At 46.6% G+C, this 19,508-nt stretch overlaps 2 protein-coding genes across 3 annotated transcripts in view; both read right to left on the bottom strand.

Moving 5' to 3' along the window:
- Positions 1-4: 4 nt before the first annotated feature.
- Positions 5-2,903, bottom strand: TMEM97 (transmembrane protein 97). Its single transcript, XM_064728961.1, has 3 exons — positions 2,768-2,903; positions 1,492-1,636; positions 5-968 (listed from the first exon to the last, which is right to left on the bottom strand). Exons 1-3 carry the CDS (start codon positions 2,885-2,887, stop codon positions 718-720), a joined length of 516 nt encoding a protein of 171 aa, XP_064585031.1. The 5' UTR covers positions 2,888-2,903; the 3' UTR covers positions 5-717.
- A 476-nt stretch (positions 2,904-3,379) lies between these two features.
- NLK (nemo like kinase) overlaps positions 3,380-19,508 on the bottom strand; it is a 37,141-nt gene continuing 21,012 nt past the window's right edge. For both annotated transcript variants that reach the window (XM_064729328.1, XM_064729329.1), the window contains 10 exons: positions 18,152-18,281; positions 17,068-17,123; positions 12,289-12,395; positions 11,540-11,625; positions 10,487-10,696; positions 10,039-10,140; positions 7,507-7,593; positions 6,287-6,485; positions 5,644-5,737; positions 3,380-5,100 (listed from right to left, as the gene is read on the bottom strand). In XM_064729328.1, the coding sequence (XP_064585398.1) occupies positions 5,046-5,100; positions 5,644-5,737; positions 6,287-6,485; positions 7,507-7,593; positions 10,039-10,140; positions 10,487-10,696; positions 11,540-11,625; positions 12,289-12,395; positions 17,068-17,123; positions 18,152-18,281 (1,126 nt within the window). In that variant the 3' untranslated portion in view covers positions 3,380-5,045. The remainder of the gene's footprint in view (positions 5,101-5,643; positions 5,738-6,286; positions 6,486-7,506; positions 7,594-10,038; positions 10,141-10,486; positions 10,697-11,539; positions 11,626-12,288; positions 12,396-17,067; positions 17,124-18,151; positions 18,282-19,508) is intronic.

Genomic DNA, 19,508 nt, shown 5'->3' with positions numbered 1-19,508 from the left:
TGAATGCAGTTTAATGCGTTTAGTTATTTATTTCCATACCTGAAGTGATTTTAGGGAAGAAAGAAATTTCCAACTCCTTGGTTACAATTCCTGAAGTACTTCAGAATCCTCTGGGCAGTACTCCTGGTTGTCAAGGGTAACTTTAAGCATTCATGAATCCAGATTTTGGCACATTTATCATTGATCAGACATTTATAATTAATCAAAATGAAGCAGAGCAAAGGCAGTGGAAATTTTAAAGGAAGGGGCAAGGAAGTTAAGAATCATGATATGATTTGGAATGCTTCAAAAGAACAGCTTTGCAAATCTGTATGTAATGGGTTGGGAATTCTTCAGAATATGTGGTTGGAAGACAGATTTCCTACTTGAGTGGTTTCCAAACAGTCATTTTGGGAAAAGGGACCTTGGAAGAACAGTATCAGCTGCAGGGTGTGAGTGTGTGTGTGTGTGTGTCCCCTCACAGAGTTACACATCAAAGCGTTAAAAGACCATTTTCCTGGGAGAGAGGCCTTGCACAGACCTGACCCCAGGCTGGCCCAGGCCGCTGCCAGAGCTGTGTGTGGTCGAAGCAGGGCTGTGCACTCCACCCAGTTCCATTTTTCCTTGCAGCAGCCAGTGCAGCCAACACGAGGGAGACGTTTGTCCCAGAGGACTCCGCCAGCGCAGGGTCGGAACCAGGTGCAGCACAGGTGTGGTGTGTACGGCCCCCAGAGCCAGCTACTTCCTTTTCCTCTTCTCCACGTGTTTGTAGTGGGGGTTGCAGAGCATGGTGAACAGGAGCAGCAGGGGGATCAGCAGGTAGGGCAGGTAGATGGAGAGCAGCGCCAGGCGCTCGCGCAGCGTCTGCGGCCCCGCGTGCTCCGCCTTGGAGAAGTCGTGGAACAGGATGTGGGCCAGGATGGCAAACAGAGTGGTGGCCACGTGGGTGGAGTAGATAATGGCAGGAGTCCTGATCCATCTGCAGCCACCTGTACAGAAGCAAAAAGGAAAGAATATTTAAGTATTTTGAAACACCCAGAATTCCGAGTGACAGAACACTGACTGCTGCCTCTCTGCCAGGGTAGGCCATTGCTCAGATGGAATAGGGAGCAGAAAAAACCCTCAGTACTAGTAGGAACCAGGGAAATTTCTCTCCCCTGATGGCAATTTAGAACAAAGGGGTGATCCTGAAAGATCTAAAGTAACAAAATGAGTATACAGGCTTGACCCAGACCTTTAGCTGGCCTGGAAATTACCCAGATGTCAAATGCTGATGGTGGTTACACAAATGGCTGCACCTCACAAGGACCTGTAGTTACAAGGTTTTGTTCCTGACAAACTTTATTCTGTGCTGCTTTCTCAGGTAGAACACTCATGTGGGCCCTGGCAGCCCAGCCCTCTGCAGTACCTCCCTCAAACCCCCTAATCATGATACAGAAACATTCTGTGCTGCACAGCAGTCCTGCAGAAATGCCCCCAGGACATGCCCTCGATCACGCTGGTTGCCCCCACCTTTCAGGAAGGCGTAGGCAGCGATGGGGAAGAAGGGCAGCTGGAGAAAGGCTTCGCAGTAGATGAACGCCTTGAACCACTCTGGGGGCTGCAGCATCAGGGGGTCCCTGAAGGAAGCTGCATACTGCTGCAACAGGTCTGTCAGCTGAAAAAGCCCAAAACGACAGTCAGTCACTGAGCATCCACCAGAGCAGGGCAGAGCTTGTGGTTCTCTATGGGATGAAGCCACCAGGCTGTGAGCCCCTGGTCCTGAGCAGGGCTGCTGCAGGGGAACAGCTCAGCACCAGGATTTGGACTCAGGCAGTTGCAATTAGTTTCTGACAGAAATGTAAACTCCAGCATGGCTTTACGCTGGACTTTGAACAGAGAGATATGCATTGAGATCTGCTGGTTAACTATTAATTGGAAATGGTTCCTATACTGGTGTAATCCTACTGGCAGTTCCGATGGCAAAAACCAAATCACCAGTTGTAAAACTCAAGCAGGAGGTGACACCCTGATGATGAGGGCTGAACTAATTATCTGCCATCCAACCGTTATTTTAATTGATTTTATGATATTGTCTTCTATGATTTTGTTCAAAACCCAGCAAGCCAGAGATTTTTACGAATAAATTAGTAAATTTGGCATGCCTGCTCCTGCAGCAGCAACAATTCCCTGTTGCATTTTTGGCAGGAATTCGAGGAAAGCCCGGGATCGGAGAATGCCCGGGCCCGCAGGAGCCACGTCCGGGGCACGTGGCGCGGGCCCCGCGCTGCCGCAGCCTCCGGGCGCCGGTGCCGAGCGCGACAGCGAGGGGACAGCGGGGCCATGGCCACGGAAAGGATGTCCTTGGGCAGCGGTGGAACAGCCACAGCCCGCTCTGGGCGCAGGAACATCCCCACCGCCCGTTCCGGGGCGAGCAGTGACCTGCACCAGTTCCCCGGGGCCACATCCCCGCCACAGCTCTCGGCAGCAGCACCGGCCACAGCCGCGGGACGCGCGGGCCAGGCATCCCTCTCCCGTTCCCATTCCCTCTCTCGTTCCCATTCCCGCTCCCGCTCCCCTTCCCGCTCCTCCCCAATGAATGACCCGGCTGTGACTCATCCCGTGGCACCAGCACCGTTTCTCTCCCAGACGCTCCTTCACACGCTCGCTGCAGTTTCTCTCCCCCTCTCCCCCCCCGATGTCTCCACACACGAGATTCGGCGCAGGCCGCCCCCGGCCCCATCAAACCGGCGGGTGCCCCTCACGCATCGGCGGAACGAGCCCCGGCCCGAGCCCCGGCCCCACTCACGGCCCGCGGCGCGATCCCGGCGGGCAGCAGCGGCTGCAGGTCGATGAGCGCCGTGATCGGGATGTGCGAGATGAAATAGAGGGCGAAGAGCCGCTCCCGCCACCGCGGAGCCGCCGCCATCACCGCGCTGGCCCCGCCCCCCGCGCAGGCCCCGCCCCGCCGCGCCCGGCGGCGGCCACGTCCCGCGGCACCGCCCCGCCCCCTGCCACACCCTGTTCTGGCCCCGCCCAGCGGCCACACCCTGCCCTGGTCACGCCCCGTTCGCCGTTCTTTCCCGGTTCTTTCCCCATTCCCCGCTCTTTCCCCGTTCTTTTCCCCCTTTCCCCGGGGCGCCGGCAGCCGCGCCCCCGCCAGCCCGGCTCTTGTGCCCCCTGGTCCCGGACCTCGGCCCCGCCGTTCCTCCCCCGCACGCGTGGACGCGGAGCTCCAGAGCCCAGGGGTGCCCGCGTCCCGTGACAGCCCGGCCCGAGCGCAGGGCTCCGGTTCCGCCGGGCCCGGTCACAGCCACGGCTGCAGGAGCCGCCCGGAGCCGGGAGCGGCACGTCCCGCCCGGGTTCATCCCAGAGCAGAGCGGGACGGGACACAGCGGGCAGGGAAGAATGACACCACCGCCGCATTTTCAAATGTCACATTTAATGTTTTCACCACTGTACTCCAAATCTACATTTTACAAAGTGACCAGCAAGTGTGCCACATTAACTGACCAACCTCTGAGATTTTACCTTTCATACCAGTGTCTTCTGGGGCTCGATAATTAAACACGTTTCTCATTCAAGTGAATTGAAATGCTTCAGTTGGTTTTATTCTTAGGAGCCTCATAAAAAACAAAGATATTGCACCATCTTTGTTCAGTTATTCAATGTTCGTCTCTTTCACAGCAAATAATTACTTCATTGAAGTTAAAACTTCCAAACATAACTTACTAATAGTCTCCAATTCCAGCTCAGATCACTCTTGTTGAAAATACTCTGCTAAATACAGATAACTTACAATAACTTTAACAGTTAATTGTCCATAACAAACACCATGGTTTCTCTCCAGACCAAGGCTCAAATTTTAAGACCACCTTTTAGTATTCCTTTGTACAGGTGAAAAACAGTCTTCAATTTTCTAGTCTTGTTTTAAATACAAAAGTTGGAAGGGACATTCAAGTTTCAAGTCTCCACACTAAACTTAAAAAAAAAAAAAATCATGTGGAGGTAAACAAACCAAGTTGTATACTCCAGGAGGTAGAGGCCTTCAATTTGTGTTCATATATACATATGCACAGAATTCAGTGTTCCAACAGAAAAAGAATTAGCCAAAAAGTAATAAAAGTTATTTACTACTGTGACATTTCAAGACTTCCACAGCTCTGCCTAAAGACACGAACACAATTAACAGAATTCCCTATGTGCTTTTTTTTGTCCTTTTCTTTTTTTTTCTCTCAACTGTCCAGTGCAGGAAAAAGTTCTCACAAAATTTCACAGACCTAAAATGTGCAAGCTAGTTTCTCTCTATACAGCAATGATGTCAGGGATCTCTGAAATTAGCCCATAAATGGAATTATTTACACACATAGAAGATGCATGCTGGGGGGTTTTATGTAAGAAAGAGCAGAAAAACTTCTAATAAAAATAGATTAAATATATATATATATTTATACTGGGTAAGGAAACAGAAGTTTAGTCTCTCCTAGTCACAAACTCATTCTCTCTACTCACAACATTTGATTTTAGAACAGCACACATCACCATCACAGCTCTAGTGAGAAGCTATTTATAGGGTTGGGCATCAGGGGCCGTGGCCACTTCCCATGGCCACGGCCACCCACAGGGACTTCATGATTGGTCGCAGTCAAGTTTTCTGTATTCCTTAGTTTTAGAAAACCCAAAATCTTCAGGAATGGCTCAATATCAAAATGTATGTCTATCTGTTTGTACAATCTCACTTCAATAAAAAAAAAAAAAAAGGAAAAAAAAATGGAAAAAAAAAAAGAAAAAACCTCCCCGAATTTGGTTCAATTCTGTTTGTTCTGAGCTGAGCCATCACAGCTGCACTAGAATTCATAAAACACGTGCAACTCTGGGTAAAATATTTTCTTCTAAAAGCACAACCACTTTACAAGATTAAAAGTCTAGTACATTTCTAAGTATTATTCATATTGTACAAGTAGTGGTTGTTAATTTAAAACTTCATTAGTAAAATTACAGTACAAGCATGATTAACCTCCAGAATTGCAAATCCCAGGCTCCAGTGGAAAGCTACATTACATCTTCAGTAGTACGGGGCGCTCGGGTCACTCCCACACCAGCGGCGACGGCGGCATCTCGGAGGGCTGGGCGACCGTGGAGCTGCACAGACAGACAGACACAGACACAGGGACACTGCTCAGTGCAGGGACAGGGACAGTGCTCAGTGCTCAGTGCAGGGACAGGGACAGTGCTCACTGCTCAGGGGGACCAAAGCCTCCGGGACCAAACCCCAAACCCAACCTGAGCCCGGGGGGATCAAACACCCCAGTACCAAACGCCAAACCCAACCCGAGCCTGACAACGGCCACCAGCACAAGAGCCAATATTCCTTTATCTGTGCATTTTCACCCCTCAGTCCCTCCTTGCAATGCCTTCACCCTGCAGCTCCACAAGCCAAATTCAACTTGCCAACCTTCACAATTCCAGTTTCAGTCTGACTTCTGTTCTTTTGCACAAAATGTTACTTGAAAGGTTTTCATGTTTTACTTAAAATTCTAGAAGAATTCACAAATACAGTTCACAAGGGTTTTATCTATGGGCCCTTGCTATCTCAGGAACTGAAAACCTAAAACATTCTGGATGTGTGACTTCTGTACTACTAATAAATGGGAATTAATATCAGATGTGATTACATACAGTTACCTAATAAAGCTCTTAAAAGCAGCAGACTGAGGGTTGATGCAGAGAGGCACTCTGTTTCCTTTCTGCTGTTCCAAAATGAACTGATGAATTATTTCTGTACACAGGAGAAAAATACAAAACAACACAGCATTAACACTTCTGGCTTCAGTAAAATGCAATGTCAACTGGAGGGAAAGAGAACTTCCCTTACTGAGAGTACATTTTAGGGAGGATAGAAGAGCTGCAGCTTCCCTGAATCTGACCACTCAGCTTCAGCTCCAGGCTGCAGGAGAGCTGTGGAGGTCACACCTCACAGCCCCAAACGGCCACAGACACACAGCGACTTCCCCTTCCCCCAGAGCCCCCTTCAGCAAAAGGATGAGGAACAGGGTGCCAGGGATGGGCACTGCTGAGATCTGAAACCCACAGACTTCTGCAGATCAGCTCATGCTTGTGCCACTGCCTTATCTCAGAACACTTGTAATTCTGTTCTTTTGGTGAAAAGAAATTTTCCCAGTGTCTACTATGGAAAAATAACTAAAAGAAACCAGCACTGGGGTCACTGTGTGGATGCAGAGCACAAATCCCAACTCCCTCCCAGCTCCATCCCACATCCCCCCAGTGCAGGGGGACAAGTGCACGTGCAAGGTTAACTCCTGCTCACCTTTAACCTGCCGAACAGAACTGAGGTTCTTCTCAAAAGTGTCATCGAATTTGGGATTAGTGATGGGTTCAAAATCACTGGTATAAACTCTGCCAGTCGAAGTGGAGAAACAACACTTGCACATACAGGTGTGGTACCGCAACCGGCCCTCGTCCAGGTAGGGGTGAGCTAAGGCATCCTTAGCAGATATCCTTTTGGACTGCAGGCAAGGCAAGAGAGCAGGCGTGAGGGGAGCAACTACTCAGCACTTACTCCTCGGCGCTAACAAAGCCGCGGTGGTGTGGAAGGAGCCGCCACTAGAGGGGAGCTGAGGCTCACAAACCAGCCTGGGTGGCACCGACCCGGCTCAGCCACCACGGCAAGCGCTGAGCACACGGCTCTCAGGAACATGCCTCTTTCTCAAAGGCTTTTTTCTCCAGATAACCTTACAATTATGACTCCTGCAATAAATCAAAACGAGCTGGGAAAGACAGCATTCTAACTGTTGAGGGAGTCAGAAAGGAATTTTTGTTTTTTAAATGTGGAAGTTATAGTTTAACATTTCCATGGTTCTGCTCAGCAAAGCAACGTTAAGGTTTAAAAAAATACACTCCAAAGGCAGTGCTTCTAAATGCTTCATCAACCCCCAGCCTCCTCCTTTGCACTGCAGTCTCTCTGTTTCACATTTGCAATATTGGGGAGTTCTGCAGGAACGAAATAATGAAGATTATCAATTCCAATACCATATTTTCTTGTGACAATTCTCTAAAATGTCCCAAGAAACAAAATCCAAAATCCACAGCAGCAAATTTTTATTAGAAAAACAGATGCTCAGTGGAAAAACGATCCTGTTCTGTGATTGGGGATGCAGGAGGAATTTTTTGTGTGTTGCAAGACCAGGAACACCCCCGTGTCCCTAATTAGAACTGCATCAAAGTAGCTGATGTTCTGCTACCTACACCCAGCTCGGAAAAGAGCATGAGTCATGCACAGCCTCATCCTTCCCACTGCCAGGCTTCCTTCCCAGGACCACTCAGTTTGAAACCTGAAACCCCCATTCCAGGGGGAATTGATCAGCCAATTATATGATATTTTTACTTTTTCATGGACCAGAAGTACTGCAATGCCATGTAGAAGGAAACCAGCTAAAGCAGTCCTTGACTTACAGCACTCATTTAAGCACCAGACAACAAAAACCGTTCAAAGCAGAAGTATTAGAGGTGATTTTCAGTCCTACTTACTGGATCAAAGACCAACATCCTGCAAAGGAGATGAACTGCTTCATGTGTAGCTTGACTGGAGAGTGTATATAGGACAGGAAGGGATGGCTGTAGGGGGAATGGGAGGAAGAGAAGCACAGAGTGTCCTGTCAGATCCATCAGCAGGAGAGCCCTGTTCCCGCACGCGCTATTCCAGTCAGCAAGGACAAACTCCTTGTTACAGGGGACAAGTGGTACCTAACGCTTTCCAGCATGACAATAATCACCATCACAAAACCCAGCAACTGTAATAAAGGTCCAATTGATCACTGCTCCCCTTAGTTCAGGTGTAATCCCTGGAAACACCTGCTTTTCTTTCTGTATTTTTCTCTACAGACACCACTCCCACCAGGGTCTGATTAACTCCATCATTTCCAGTAGTTCATTTGTCAATCTCAATCCCTCCCAAATTATGGATTACTTTGCTTTTCCTTGCCCAGGCAATCCACAGCTGACTGACAGTGACAGAATGACTGTACTGGATGTCAGGGTTGCTGTAAATTTCCCGGAATAAATAAAACTACACCTCCAGAGTGACATCAGTCGAAGTTAACCCTGAAGTGCCACACAGAGCCCTGAGCACTCCCCAGCCTTGGTTTCTCAGGGCAGCCTATGGAATATAAAGCTGCAGTGTTTGGTAACTCCCCTCCTCCTGGCCTGCTCTCCTGCAGCAGAGGGATCACAACAGGCAGGGGATGGACCCCACATGTTTTCCTTTGGGAAGGGGGTCAGCAGGGACAGGGACAGGGACAGCTCGCTCACCCTGGGGCTGCCAGAAACAAAATTCACTTGAACTTTTAAATACCAATCTGACAAAGTCTACAGGGTATGTAAACACCCATTTTGCCAGCACACAGCAGGGTAGGGGGGGTTTAATCAGAAACTTCTGGCATTAATCTATTTTTGCACAGAGCAGCAAAATGCCTCACCCCTCTCTCCCACTGCGCTCACCTACGGCGAGTAAAAATAGTCGGTGTGACAAAGCAATCGCCCGTTGCTAACTTGGGCTGCTCTCCCTGTTAGTCTAATTAGGAAACCAGCAACGTTTAACCACTTACAACCAGCAAAAGCTCCATTTCAGAATATGAAAAGCCAGAAATTTGCATTCAAACATGAAGTGTGGCTCAAGTTCAAAACAAAAATACCAATCATCACCTGGATGCTCTATATCCCCTGTCTCCAAGGTACAATGAGCACACCAGCTCCCATGGCACTCCAGGGAGAATGAACATCGTTTTCCCCAACACACACACAACTAACTCTTAAGAGTGTATTTCTTACAACTTTGTGGGTACACGACATTAAATCTGTAGTGGAAACTTTTTATACCATTTCACCTCACTAGCTTTTTAGGATTCCCATCCTGTGGGTCATAAGACACCGGGTTTAGGAGTCGCAACTCTTCTAGCACACGACAGCAGAAAAATAAACTTAACTTAAAACTGGCAGAGAAAATCTGAAGGAAATCCTTCTGTTATTAATGCTCAAATTAAAAAATCCTGTCATGAAATGGAACAGCGACAACTTTATGTAGTGGATCCAAAGTGCCAGGGAGGCAGAACTCCCACATGTCAATAATAAAGCAGAATATACATGCAATGCTCATTTCTATGGTAACTACTATTGTAGTGAGCAGACGTGAGAAATTACTTCAACATGCAGAAAATAATGATGCAAACTTGACTACTGGAGCAAGTACAGGCCAATAATTTTGTTAATTTTGTTAGCAATCATAAAAATGACCCTACTGGAGAGCCACAGAGCCTCATCCCCGCACTAGAGATGCCTGCACAAGCATTTCTTTGTATCTGTTAACACTACACTGCATTTGCCCTTTTTATTGCCCAGTCAGCACAATGACTCCATCCTGCCTTTTTCCTTTGGTTTGGCGTCTTTTTCCAAGCTAACTTTTACTCCAGTTGTGTAGAATGCTGTATCTCAGCTTTCAGCCTCTTGTTGGGCCTTCCTGAGCAGCTCAGGTCTGAGCTCAGGAGTGCAGGGACCCTCTGGGGTGGGTGCTGGAGGTTCTGCCCCTGGCTCTGGGCAGGGGTGGATTCCACCTCCAGCACTCCTGATCCTGGCAGTGCAGCAGCCCTCCAGGGCTTTATGAATTATACTGTCAATTCTAATTTATGTCTCTTGCCAGTACTAACACTTCAATTTAACATCTTCATTCAAAGTAGGTATCAAAACACTGCTGCCTCAGAAAGGGACTTTCACCTGGGGCATCAAGCCCAACAGTCCCCCAGGGCAGAAGCCAGAACTGCCCCTGACTAGTGAAAAGCCCCCTTGTGCCCAGAGCAGGTGGAGTCAGCACAGATCAGCCCCCGTCCCAACACCACAAGCCCTGTGCCCAACCGAGCCCCGACCCCAGGCACAGCCCGAGAGCAAACATCCAGGCCGGGTGTTCCGAACCAACAGGCCATGGGAATTCAGGCAGGATGTGAAAGCCCGCCCTGCCCAGAGGAAGCCCTGCCTGGTGGGGCTGTGTGGCTGCAGGCAGCCCTGCAGTACCTGTTTATGAGGACCCCTGAGTATGTGTGCCTTGGCGCCTTCACAAGCCGTCCTCATCGCCTCCAGCGACGGCGTGCCCAGCAGGTCTGTGATCAGATCCAGCTGCACAGAGCACAAGGACACAGCTCAGACACGGGATGCTCTCCACTGGAGCAGCAGATGCCCCAGCTACCACGAACCAGCATCCTGTCCCCATGCCCTGGGAGCAGAGCCTGACCCCCCTGGCTGTCCCCTCCTGTCAGGAGCTGTGCAGAGCCAGGAGGGCCCCCCTGAGCCTCCTTCTCTCCAGGCTGAGCCCCTGCCCAGCTCCCTCAGGAGTCCCCCAGCCCCTGCCCAGCTCCACTGCCTCCCCTGGGCACGCTGCAGCCCCTCCCAGTGTCCCCCGAGGTGCAGCTGTGCCTGCAGGAAGGCAGCCAGCGAGAGGTGAGGTGGGTATATCCAGAGATACCTGCTGGATGGGACTCTGTGCCTGGAACAATATCCTTCTGCCAAGCAACTCTGCAAAGATGCAGCCAACAGACCAGATGTCGATGGCATTGCTGTAGTGGCGGCTGCCCATCAGGATCTCCGGAGCACGGTAATACTGAGTGACAACTTCCTGAGTCATGTGCCGGGATTCGTCTAACTCTTCCACCCTGGCCAATCCAAAATCACAAATCTAAATTGAGAAGGCAAATAAGAAAATTAAAACAACCAAAACACCTTCTGCGTTTCAAATAGGCAGCCTTCTGGGAAGGAGGCAGGGGATCCCCAAGCAGCATTTAAACACCTCAGATAATCTGCTCTGACTGCACAAGCCAGGGGAGAGGGGATAGGAGGAAATCATGTTGTTTTGTTCCACAGCCATTTAAACTTCCTACAATTTGATGTGAAATCACAGTACATTTTAAGTTGGCATTACAATATTTATATCTGGAAGATTAAAAAGCTTTGCACTACAAAAAACCCAACCTCTGGGTATGGAGTATTTCAACTCAAACAAACTCACTTGCTCATGACATGTCTCAAAATATTAAAGATTCAGCTCTACTCATTTGGGTTTAGAGAATTGTTAACAATGTCTTGAACCAGAAGGGTTAAGAAAAGTGAGCAAACTTTGCCAATTTGAATTCTCAGCAAATCCCTGTAAACAACACTGAATTTTTGTGTTTGGCACAGCTGTACAACACACCTCAGTCCTCCAAAATTCCATATACCCAAGGTTAATGGAGGTGCCTTGGGCATGGAGGAGCACAGGGACACTGAGAACCCCCTGCCCTCCCAGGCACAGGACATCCCACCCAAGCCAAACTCAGGAATTCTCTCTGCCTTTAGGAGATGTGGGGAGAGGCAGGGAGAAAAGGGGAAAGGCAGATGTTTGCTTCATTTCCACTGCTTAAAAAATCTGCAGGATTTTTTTCAATTTACATGGACTTTCAGGGAAAGCATTCACACTGAATGTTTTTTGTTTACAAATTAACAACATACACACACAAACATCTTCAATAAAAGTAAGCAGCACCTTAAGGACACAGTTGCTGTTCACGAGTAGATTCCCTGGTTTAATGTCTCGATGTAAAATGCCAGCAGAATGTAGATATTTCAGACCTGAAATATTAAAGAAAATTAACTTTATTTTTTTTCTCTTTTAGAAGAAGTTTAAGGCTGACAATATTTTCCCAGAAGGTCTGGCAACTCCTGATCAGCAAAGCTTTGCCTGTGCCTCAGTTTTCAAATCAGTAACTCCCAGCCAGTAATGCACACTCAGTCACATAATGACAGGGTAAAATTTTGGAGTATATAAAATACACAGGAAAAGGAATTTAGCAGTCTTTTTATAACCCTCCCTCCCCCCAAAATCCAACAAACAACAAATCAAAAGCAACGCATCATCTCTCTGATTATGGCATGGATACTCTGCTAATCCCCACTCTGGAATTTTCAGATACCTCTTACTGCTGTTTTTCAGTAACAGTTTTTGCCTTAAGGGGATATAATTACACATATTCACCCATCTGGTTCAGTCTAAGTGTCCTTTTTGTTCCTTGATTCTAAAAGCATGACTTTTCTTTCCCTGACAATGCTTTAAGGCAGCAGGGGTGCCATGCTCTTGTAGGTACAATAATTCATGCTTGGTATTTATTCAAATATGACATTAAAAGAAGTTCCTACAGGAAGCTTATTCAAGATGAGAATGTCTGAGAATAAACATTAAGGAAAAAAATATTTCTACTACACAATTTTCACTAAATTTAGAGGAAGAAAAATTACCTCTTAAAATCTGGTAAAGAAAAACTTTGACATGATCCGAGCTGAGAGGCTGAGGAGAGACGATAATCTTGTGGAGGTCACTCTGCATCAACTCAGTGACAACATAGCTGCAGTTCAGTGGTTAAGGAAAAGCACAACAGGCACACAATCTCTCAAAACATTCACTAACTCCTACTTACTTGAGCTCTTACAGGTCACAGCTATTGAGTTAAAGAGAGGAAAGCTGCTTCAGAGGTCAAATTCTTACAGGAATGAAAATAAAAAACATCTTGTGAAAGAAAACAGATTAGTCCATGAGAGTCTGCATTAAGGTAGGTGCACAAAGTTACAGAAAGGCAAATGACCAGTGAGACTGAGGGGAGGTGGCTCCAGAGGGGCCTGTGTGTGTTCAGGGGGTTCAGAAGCAGTGAAATGGGGTGAAAGCTGCACCCTATGGGATGGAGACCATCCTGACAATGTCCTGGCTGTGGGACAACAGTAACACACACAGAAATCATCACAATAAATACTGGGGGAAATACAGGCATTAACTAAAAACATCACTGCTTTGAAAGCTTACTTTAGCAGTCACATTTGAAACAGGAGTGTGCTATTATCACATTTGTGGCTGAAGGAGGTAAAACACGTTTGCCCCATGTTAACTGATACAGCCAGGTATTGAATGCTCATTTTCTTTCATCTCTACCCAGTCAATGCTCTGCTTTCATCTGTTGCTCTACAAACCCTCTCCAGCTAAATCCCTGTTGGCCAAAGGGTTCATCTGCCAACAGAACACCGCACAAAAACTCATTTTATAAATTAAATATCTCCAACTTTTTGAGGAAAAAAATATTAAAATTGCATTCATAAAGAATTCATAAAGAAAAAACTCAACCCTGCAGCACCATAATTTGTAGTCCTCTAATTTTTCTTTTCCTTTAGCAAAGACCCTTTTAAATATTTATACCAGACTTTTAAAATCTGCGGTTTACCTTATACCTGCAACAAATCTTTACATTCAATTTAATGCAAAATACTTTTAAAAACCCAAAAGCATTACTCTGCACTTTATCACGATAAGATTTTTGTTTTGCTACGCCACAAATCCTCCTAAATCTCAATCCCGAGCATAATGTCTCCCAGATGTCTCAACTAGTTGCCATGCCAACTAAAGCAGCTTAAATTAAATGAGGGCCTGAAATGGCACCTGCACCACTGCAGGTCTGGGGCGCATTAAATCAAGCCCTTGACAGGCTCGGAGGTGCCATTAACCCCAGCAGCAGCAGCAGCAGCAGCAGCAGCAGCAGCAGCCGCCATCTGATTACTGTCTCTGGTGACTGAGCCCGGGCTGGCGGCAGCGCGCTCTGCCGTGACCCTCGGGCCCTGCTGCTGCTCTGGGACCCTGGGACACCGAGGGGAAGGGACCCCAAAGCTGGCACGGCATGGCATGCCCTGCTCACACAGCACCGCAGCTTGCTCTTCCCAGTGCCACCGCCGGGCCCGGCCGCGGGCGCTGAGCACGGCGCTGCTACCGGAGAGAGAAATTGCTCCTGACAGCAGTAATTAGTTAAGTAGCTGTATAAAATTAGATCTACAAATGTACCAATTTGCTTCAGAGTAATTATCAAAGCAAATGCGCGGCACAAAAGAACCCGACTTGCTCTGCTGGCTGGGACCTGCTGAGTTGGTGGATTTTACAGAGCGACAGATAAACGTTAGAAAGGGGTGAGGTGCCCTGGGTGATGTGGCACGCTCCTCGTGGCTTGCACTTGGTCTGTGCACGCCTCCAGCCCCAGCTCTGCAGGACCCAGCTGCTTTGGGGGCTGGCCAGGGGTCAGAGGAAAGCCCTGTCGCAGGGTGAGCCCGTGCTGTGGGGCTGCAGGGCTGGCACTGCCCTCACTGCCCTCACCAGCCCCTCACCCTGCTCCTCTGCACCCTGCAGACACCAGGCACCTACCCAGAGCCCACCGGAACGCAGCTCTTCCACCTCTCTGGGATTTACTGCACATCCTTGCTTTCACTGCTATTCAAACCTTTTCCAGACCCCATCCCTGAAAAGTGGTGGCTTTTCAGCCGCTTCTGATATCCACTTTAATGGGCAAAGTTTTCATAAAGTTACTACAGAAACTTTGGATGCTTCTTAAAGGAGAACACCCATGGATCTGCAGTTGCTGAATTCAGTATTACAATCAACTGTGGAAGGTTCTGTAACTGGAAAAAAGAGTATCAATCATTCATTTTTGCACTAAGTGATATTGGTAAAAACATCAATACCTGTAAGATTCAAAATGGCCACAAAGATTTTCAACCGAAAACCTCATTATTAATTCAAATTATATCTTGATCTGAGTGTTTGCCAGGAATTTTCATGCTAAACAAAAATCTCACTAGATTAAAATTCCTTTATTCACCACTAGTTTCCTTAGAAATATTTTAATTTATCATTAAAATGTTAAGGTGGTTTTATAATTAGTTCTCTTTAAAAAATACACTCTGCAATTCCTGCTGGTACCTACGAAACACTGAATAATTGAAATGAACTCTACCAGCTCATTTGCAACACATCATTCATATCATTTTAGTCATTCTTTTATTACATTTCTTTCCCCAAAAAGGGCACTACAACTCTTTGGAAAGAACAAAGGAAATCACTCAACACCAACTCCAGCCCTTTACACTTTTATCACTGTTCAATATGTCCTACAGTAAAAATGGAACAACCCTATGATATCTTTGGGAACTCTACCAGTGGACCAACAAAAGAAGTTTTGACATCTACACCCCCAAATATGGAACATCTTTACCTGATCTTCTTCAAACCTTTCTCAAGAAAATTCTCCTTACACTACAGTAAGCAGAAACACATGCAATTAAAAATAGGTATTAATTCATTCTTTTAAGGAATGTCAGAGTCCTAAGTGCACTTATTGTAATTATTTCAAAAGAAAGGACAAAGAAGATTACACATAATCTTCTGTTGTCAATATTAGAGTCAAGAAATTAACAAAAATATAGAAAAAAGCTCTATACAACACAACTCAGAATGACTTAAAGTCAGTTAGCCATGAAGGAAACTAACATTTTGGGTTTATATTCAAAACTTGGCAGTAGCTAAGCTCATAAAAATAAGCTTATCCCATTTAAATATTCTGGATTGTACAATTACACAGAAGGAGTAATCCTTAACCTAGATCTGATTTATAACTCATATGACTTCTTCTAAATGAGGGCATTGAACTAGTGCACATAACCAAAATCCAGTTTCTGAAGACTACTTATATGCTCTTCACGTGAAAGAAATATCAAAGCAGAATTTTAAAGCTTTACCTAAACTCATATGAAAAAGCCCCAGTAATATTTTCAACTAAATAATGTGTTTCTTTACCAGCAAGTTGTGCTGTACTTTGGTTAAAATTACCACGTTGATTACACCTACTTTCTTCACCAATCAATCCAAGGTATTACATAAATAGATCAAACCATACTTCAAAAGTTCAGGTTTCCTAAAAATAATGACAATTTCCCACCCATTAACTGCAAAGTGGGTCATACAAAAAAGCAGCTTAGACCCACCAGCACCAAAACCCAACCTGCCCAAGCCTAACCACAGGAGTGGCAAAGAATTTCTCCTGCCATGAGAGTCAGAGCCCTCCCAGCTCAGGGATTCACTTTTCAGTATTGCAGAAAGCAGAAATTCCCTCCTTCACGACTAGAAGACAGCCCAAGCCAAGTTAGAAAAGGAAAACAACCAAACCAAAACATGACCCTCAGGTGAAGTTCTTCCCTCAAATTCACTGCTAGAAGGCAGTGACCCACAGGCAGCTGTACCTGCGCTGCACCAGTGGCACAGAACACCTGTGGGACACAGCTCTGGGCAATGGGCTCTGCTCCAGGACACAGCTGGCCAAGGGCAGCCACAGCCCTGCCACCCCACTGAACCCTCTGCTAACTCAGGGCTCCAAAGCCTGTGAAGGCAGAACTCTCTGAAACCACCACAACGTCTTTTAAAACACAAATAACTGAGAGGAGATTAATTACTGGATATGGTTTAAAAAATAATGTTCTGGGGGGATCCCTGTGAGCAGCAGCAGCAGGGCCTGCTGGTCAGTCCCACGCTCCTGCACACACTGGCCCAGGTGCAATCACAGCTCAGCTCAGCCCTGCACTGTCCCACCCCAAAGCTCAGCCCTGCACCGTCCCACCCCAAAGCTCAGCCCTGCACTGTCCCACCCCAAAGCTCAGCCCTGCACCATTTCACACCCCAAAGCCCAGCCCTGCACCATTTCACACCCCAAAGCTCAGCCCTGCACCATCCCACCCAAAGCTCAGCCCTGCACTGTCCCACCCCAAAGCTCAGCCCTGCACCATTTCACACCCCAAAGCTCAGCCCTGCACCATTTCACACCCCAAAGCTCAGCCCTGCACCATCCCACCCCAAAGCTCAGCCCTGCACCATTTCACACCCCAAAGCTCAGCCCTGCACTGTCCCACCCCAAAGCTCAGCCCTGCCCTGCACCATTTCCCACCCCAAAGCCCAGCCCTGCACCATTTCACACCCCAAAGCTCAGCCCTGCACCATTTCACACCCCAAAGCTCAGCTCAGCCCTGCACCATCCCACCCCAGCACCACCTCACAGCTCGGGATGCTACAGGTTCACTCTTGGAAATAAAACTGTCCACATGCAGGCCCGAGGCTTCTGTGGTTCCATTTCATAGATTACACCACACACTGGCAGCTTCTAAGCTAATGAAAATCACATCTACCTCAATTAAGATGTTCTATTTTTATATTTAGGATACATTTCTTCAAAATAGTCGATGTGTGGAGGCTGGAGGATGTCGAGGGCAGAGAGTACCTAGGAAACACCACACAAGGTCAAGGCCTATTCCAGAACAAATCCCTTTCAAAAAGACAGACTGCACATTTCTCACATGGTTTCATTTTATTCTATCCCACAGACAGACCAATGTTCTGTCTCACCAGGTATGTAAATTTAATAACCCACCACGTCAGATATTCTGTACCTTCAACGTCTCTCTCTTTTCTAACTCAAGACATTTTTTCCAGCTGTTTGAGTAGTAGTTTGAAAGCACAAATTTATCTATCCAATAAAAAGTGGTTTCTTTACCATATATATGGACATAGAATCTTTGAAAGTAATTCCAGCAAAGAAATGTAAAAGCAGAAGATATTACACTTTGTACTGCCTTTAGTCTTTCAGAGTTTTGTGATTCACTGCTTCCATGTGGGAATTCCAAACCCCAAAGTTGTTCCCATTCTGAATAAGCAGCTCAGTGGTACAAAAAGCAAAAGGTAAAAAAGGTAGAAAAAAGCAAAAACGTAGAAAAGCAGCAGCAGAGAATTCCCATCCTCTCACAGACAAAGATACTCCTTGGTGTGGTCATTTGGATCCTATCCTAGGAAGGTCCATGACATTTGGGTGAAGCACCCAAACTTCAGATGCACTTCACACTTCATGGGTCAACCCAAATAGTGATTAAACGTTTTAATTTAAGCTGACTGATTTTACCTAAAGCAGGTCTGGGAGAGGACCAGCAAAGGGGACAGAACAGCTCAGGAGGAAGTGTCCAGCTGACACAGCTCTGTGCAGCCTGACATCTACCTGAAGCCTGAAATAAGGCTGGGCAGAAGCGTTCTGACTGACTGTTTGCAAACACTTTGGAGGGAAAATTATGAGTATCCTTAGACTCTTGACAGTTTCATTTTTATAGTGTCTGCAACAGTAATATCTGAGTTTCCAGAAAATCTGATCACTGTAAAGCATTTTAGATATTCTGTAACAAAACACACTTTTGTTACCGAGAGCTCCATTTCACATTTGGGTTTTCTCAAAGATTTCAAGATTACTTTGAATTTACTTACATTGTCATGCTTAAAAAAACACAACATCTTCAACTCCCGGAAGACCCTTTTACAAGAGACCAAATTTTGGAAGACGTTGGGCATCTTTTTGAGTGCAACTCTCTTTCCATCTCGTGGATCTGTTACTGACCTACAGGAAAAGAGACAAAGAACATCACATACCAGGATTAGACAATTTGCTAAAGAAGAAAAGAATATTTTAAAGCTTCTTATCATTCTCAGCTCAGTGAGTCAGAACAAAGTGAAGTCATTTCTAGGGAGAAGAGCACTAATGTGAGGGCACTGAGCAGTGCCCTGCAGAGCCTGTGCCACACAGATGTGACCATTCTGTGGCTGGAGCCACACACGGAGCCCATGGTGACACCAACACCTGCAGTGGATGTCAGGATAAACATCCCCTTCACCTCCCAAAAACACCTCATTAAAACCCTCTCAGTTACCCAGATTGGATTTTATCAGGCCTATCGCTCACTTCTTCCTCTCCAAAGAAGGTAAAAGATCTAAAAATCCTATTCTGACAGAACTCTGGCAAGTGTAAGACTATTTATTGGTATGTCACCAAATCACATCTGGAGAAGCAACAGCACGTGGTATCCAGGTTTGCACAAATGTAAAACAGGCATGATACTGGTCCTTCTCCCACACAACTTATGGAATGCAAGTATAGCAGCTCAGGAATTATAAGGTGCTTTGCACATGGCAAGTATTTTAATTTAAAATAATTGGATTCTGAAAATAGAATTTTATAATGAGAACCATAAAACTAGAGCAAGGAGATTATGGTGCCTCAATTCCCAATCCCAGTTTTTAAGGTGAGTTTCTCAAACTACAGAATAGAGTATATGCATATTTTTACTGGGATGACCAAAATAACTTCAATCTCAGTGCAGTGTTGAACCCACAGAAGAATCCACATCCAGCTATGCACCCTGATAATGACATTTGTCCTTAAAAAATTGCTGGTTTTCTCTCTCATGTGACTCCTCTGCTGTGCCAGGCCTGGCGTGGCTGCTCTGCTCTTCCAAATGTCTCCACACGATAACCATTGCTTTGGGTGAACAGACTTCTCCTAGTCTCTCATAGAGGAAAGGAGTTCAGTGGGGTTGCTGTGCCATTCTCATCTATGATCAGTTTTCTTTTTTCTTTTAAATAACCCACTTTCACAAACAAGTGATGATCCCCTGCAGTATCCACCTGGAAAGCAATTCCTCTGCTCTTTTCCCCACAGCAGCAGCAATGCCAGCCTGCCCCTCACCTCCCTGCCTTGGGCTGGCAGCTCTGTGCTACTCACCAGCAATTTCACTTCAAGGGGCAGCACAAAACTAACAATCCAAGTTCTGAAGATCAGAACTGTCAG

Source organism: Zonotrichia leucophrys, chromosome 19 (genome assembly GCF_028769735.1).
Source record: "Zonotrichia leucophrys gambelii isolate GWCS_2022_RI chromosome 19, RI_Zleu_2.0, whole genome shotgun sequence".
In the NCBI taxonomy this organism is placed as follows: Eukaryota; Metazoa; Chordata; class Aves; order Passeriformes; family Passerellidae; genus Zonotrichia; species Zonotrichia leucophrys.
This window is presented reverse-complemented; position numbering and strand designations above follow the sequence as displayed.

Excerpts from the sequence above, each read along its gene's own strand:
- TMEM97 (XM_064728961.1), bottom strand. The coding sequence starts at position 2,887 with ATGGCGGCGGCTCCGCGGTGGCGGGAGCGGCTCTTCGCCCTCTATTTC. Across the intron at positions 1,637-2,767 it reads CCGGGATCGCGCCGCGGGCC|CTGACAGACCTGTTGCAGCA; the intron begins GTGAGTGGGGCC and ends GGGCTTTTTCAG. Across the intron at positions 969-1,491 it reads TGCCTACGCCTTCCTGAAAG|GTGGCTGCAGATGGATCAGG; the intron begins GTGGGGGCAACC and ends GCTTCTGTACAG.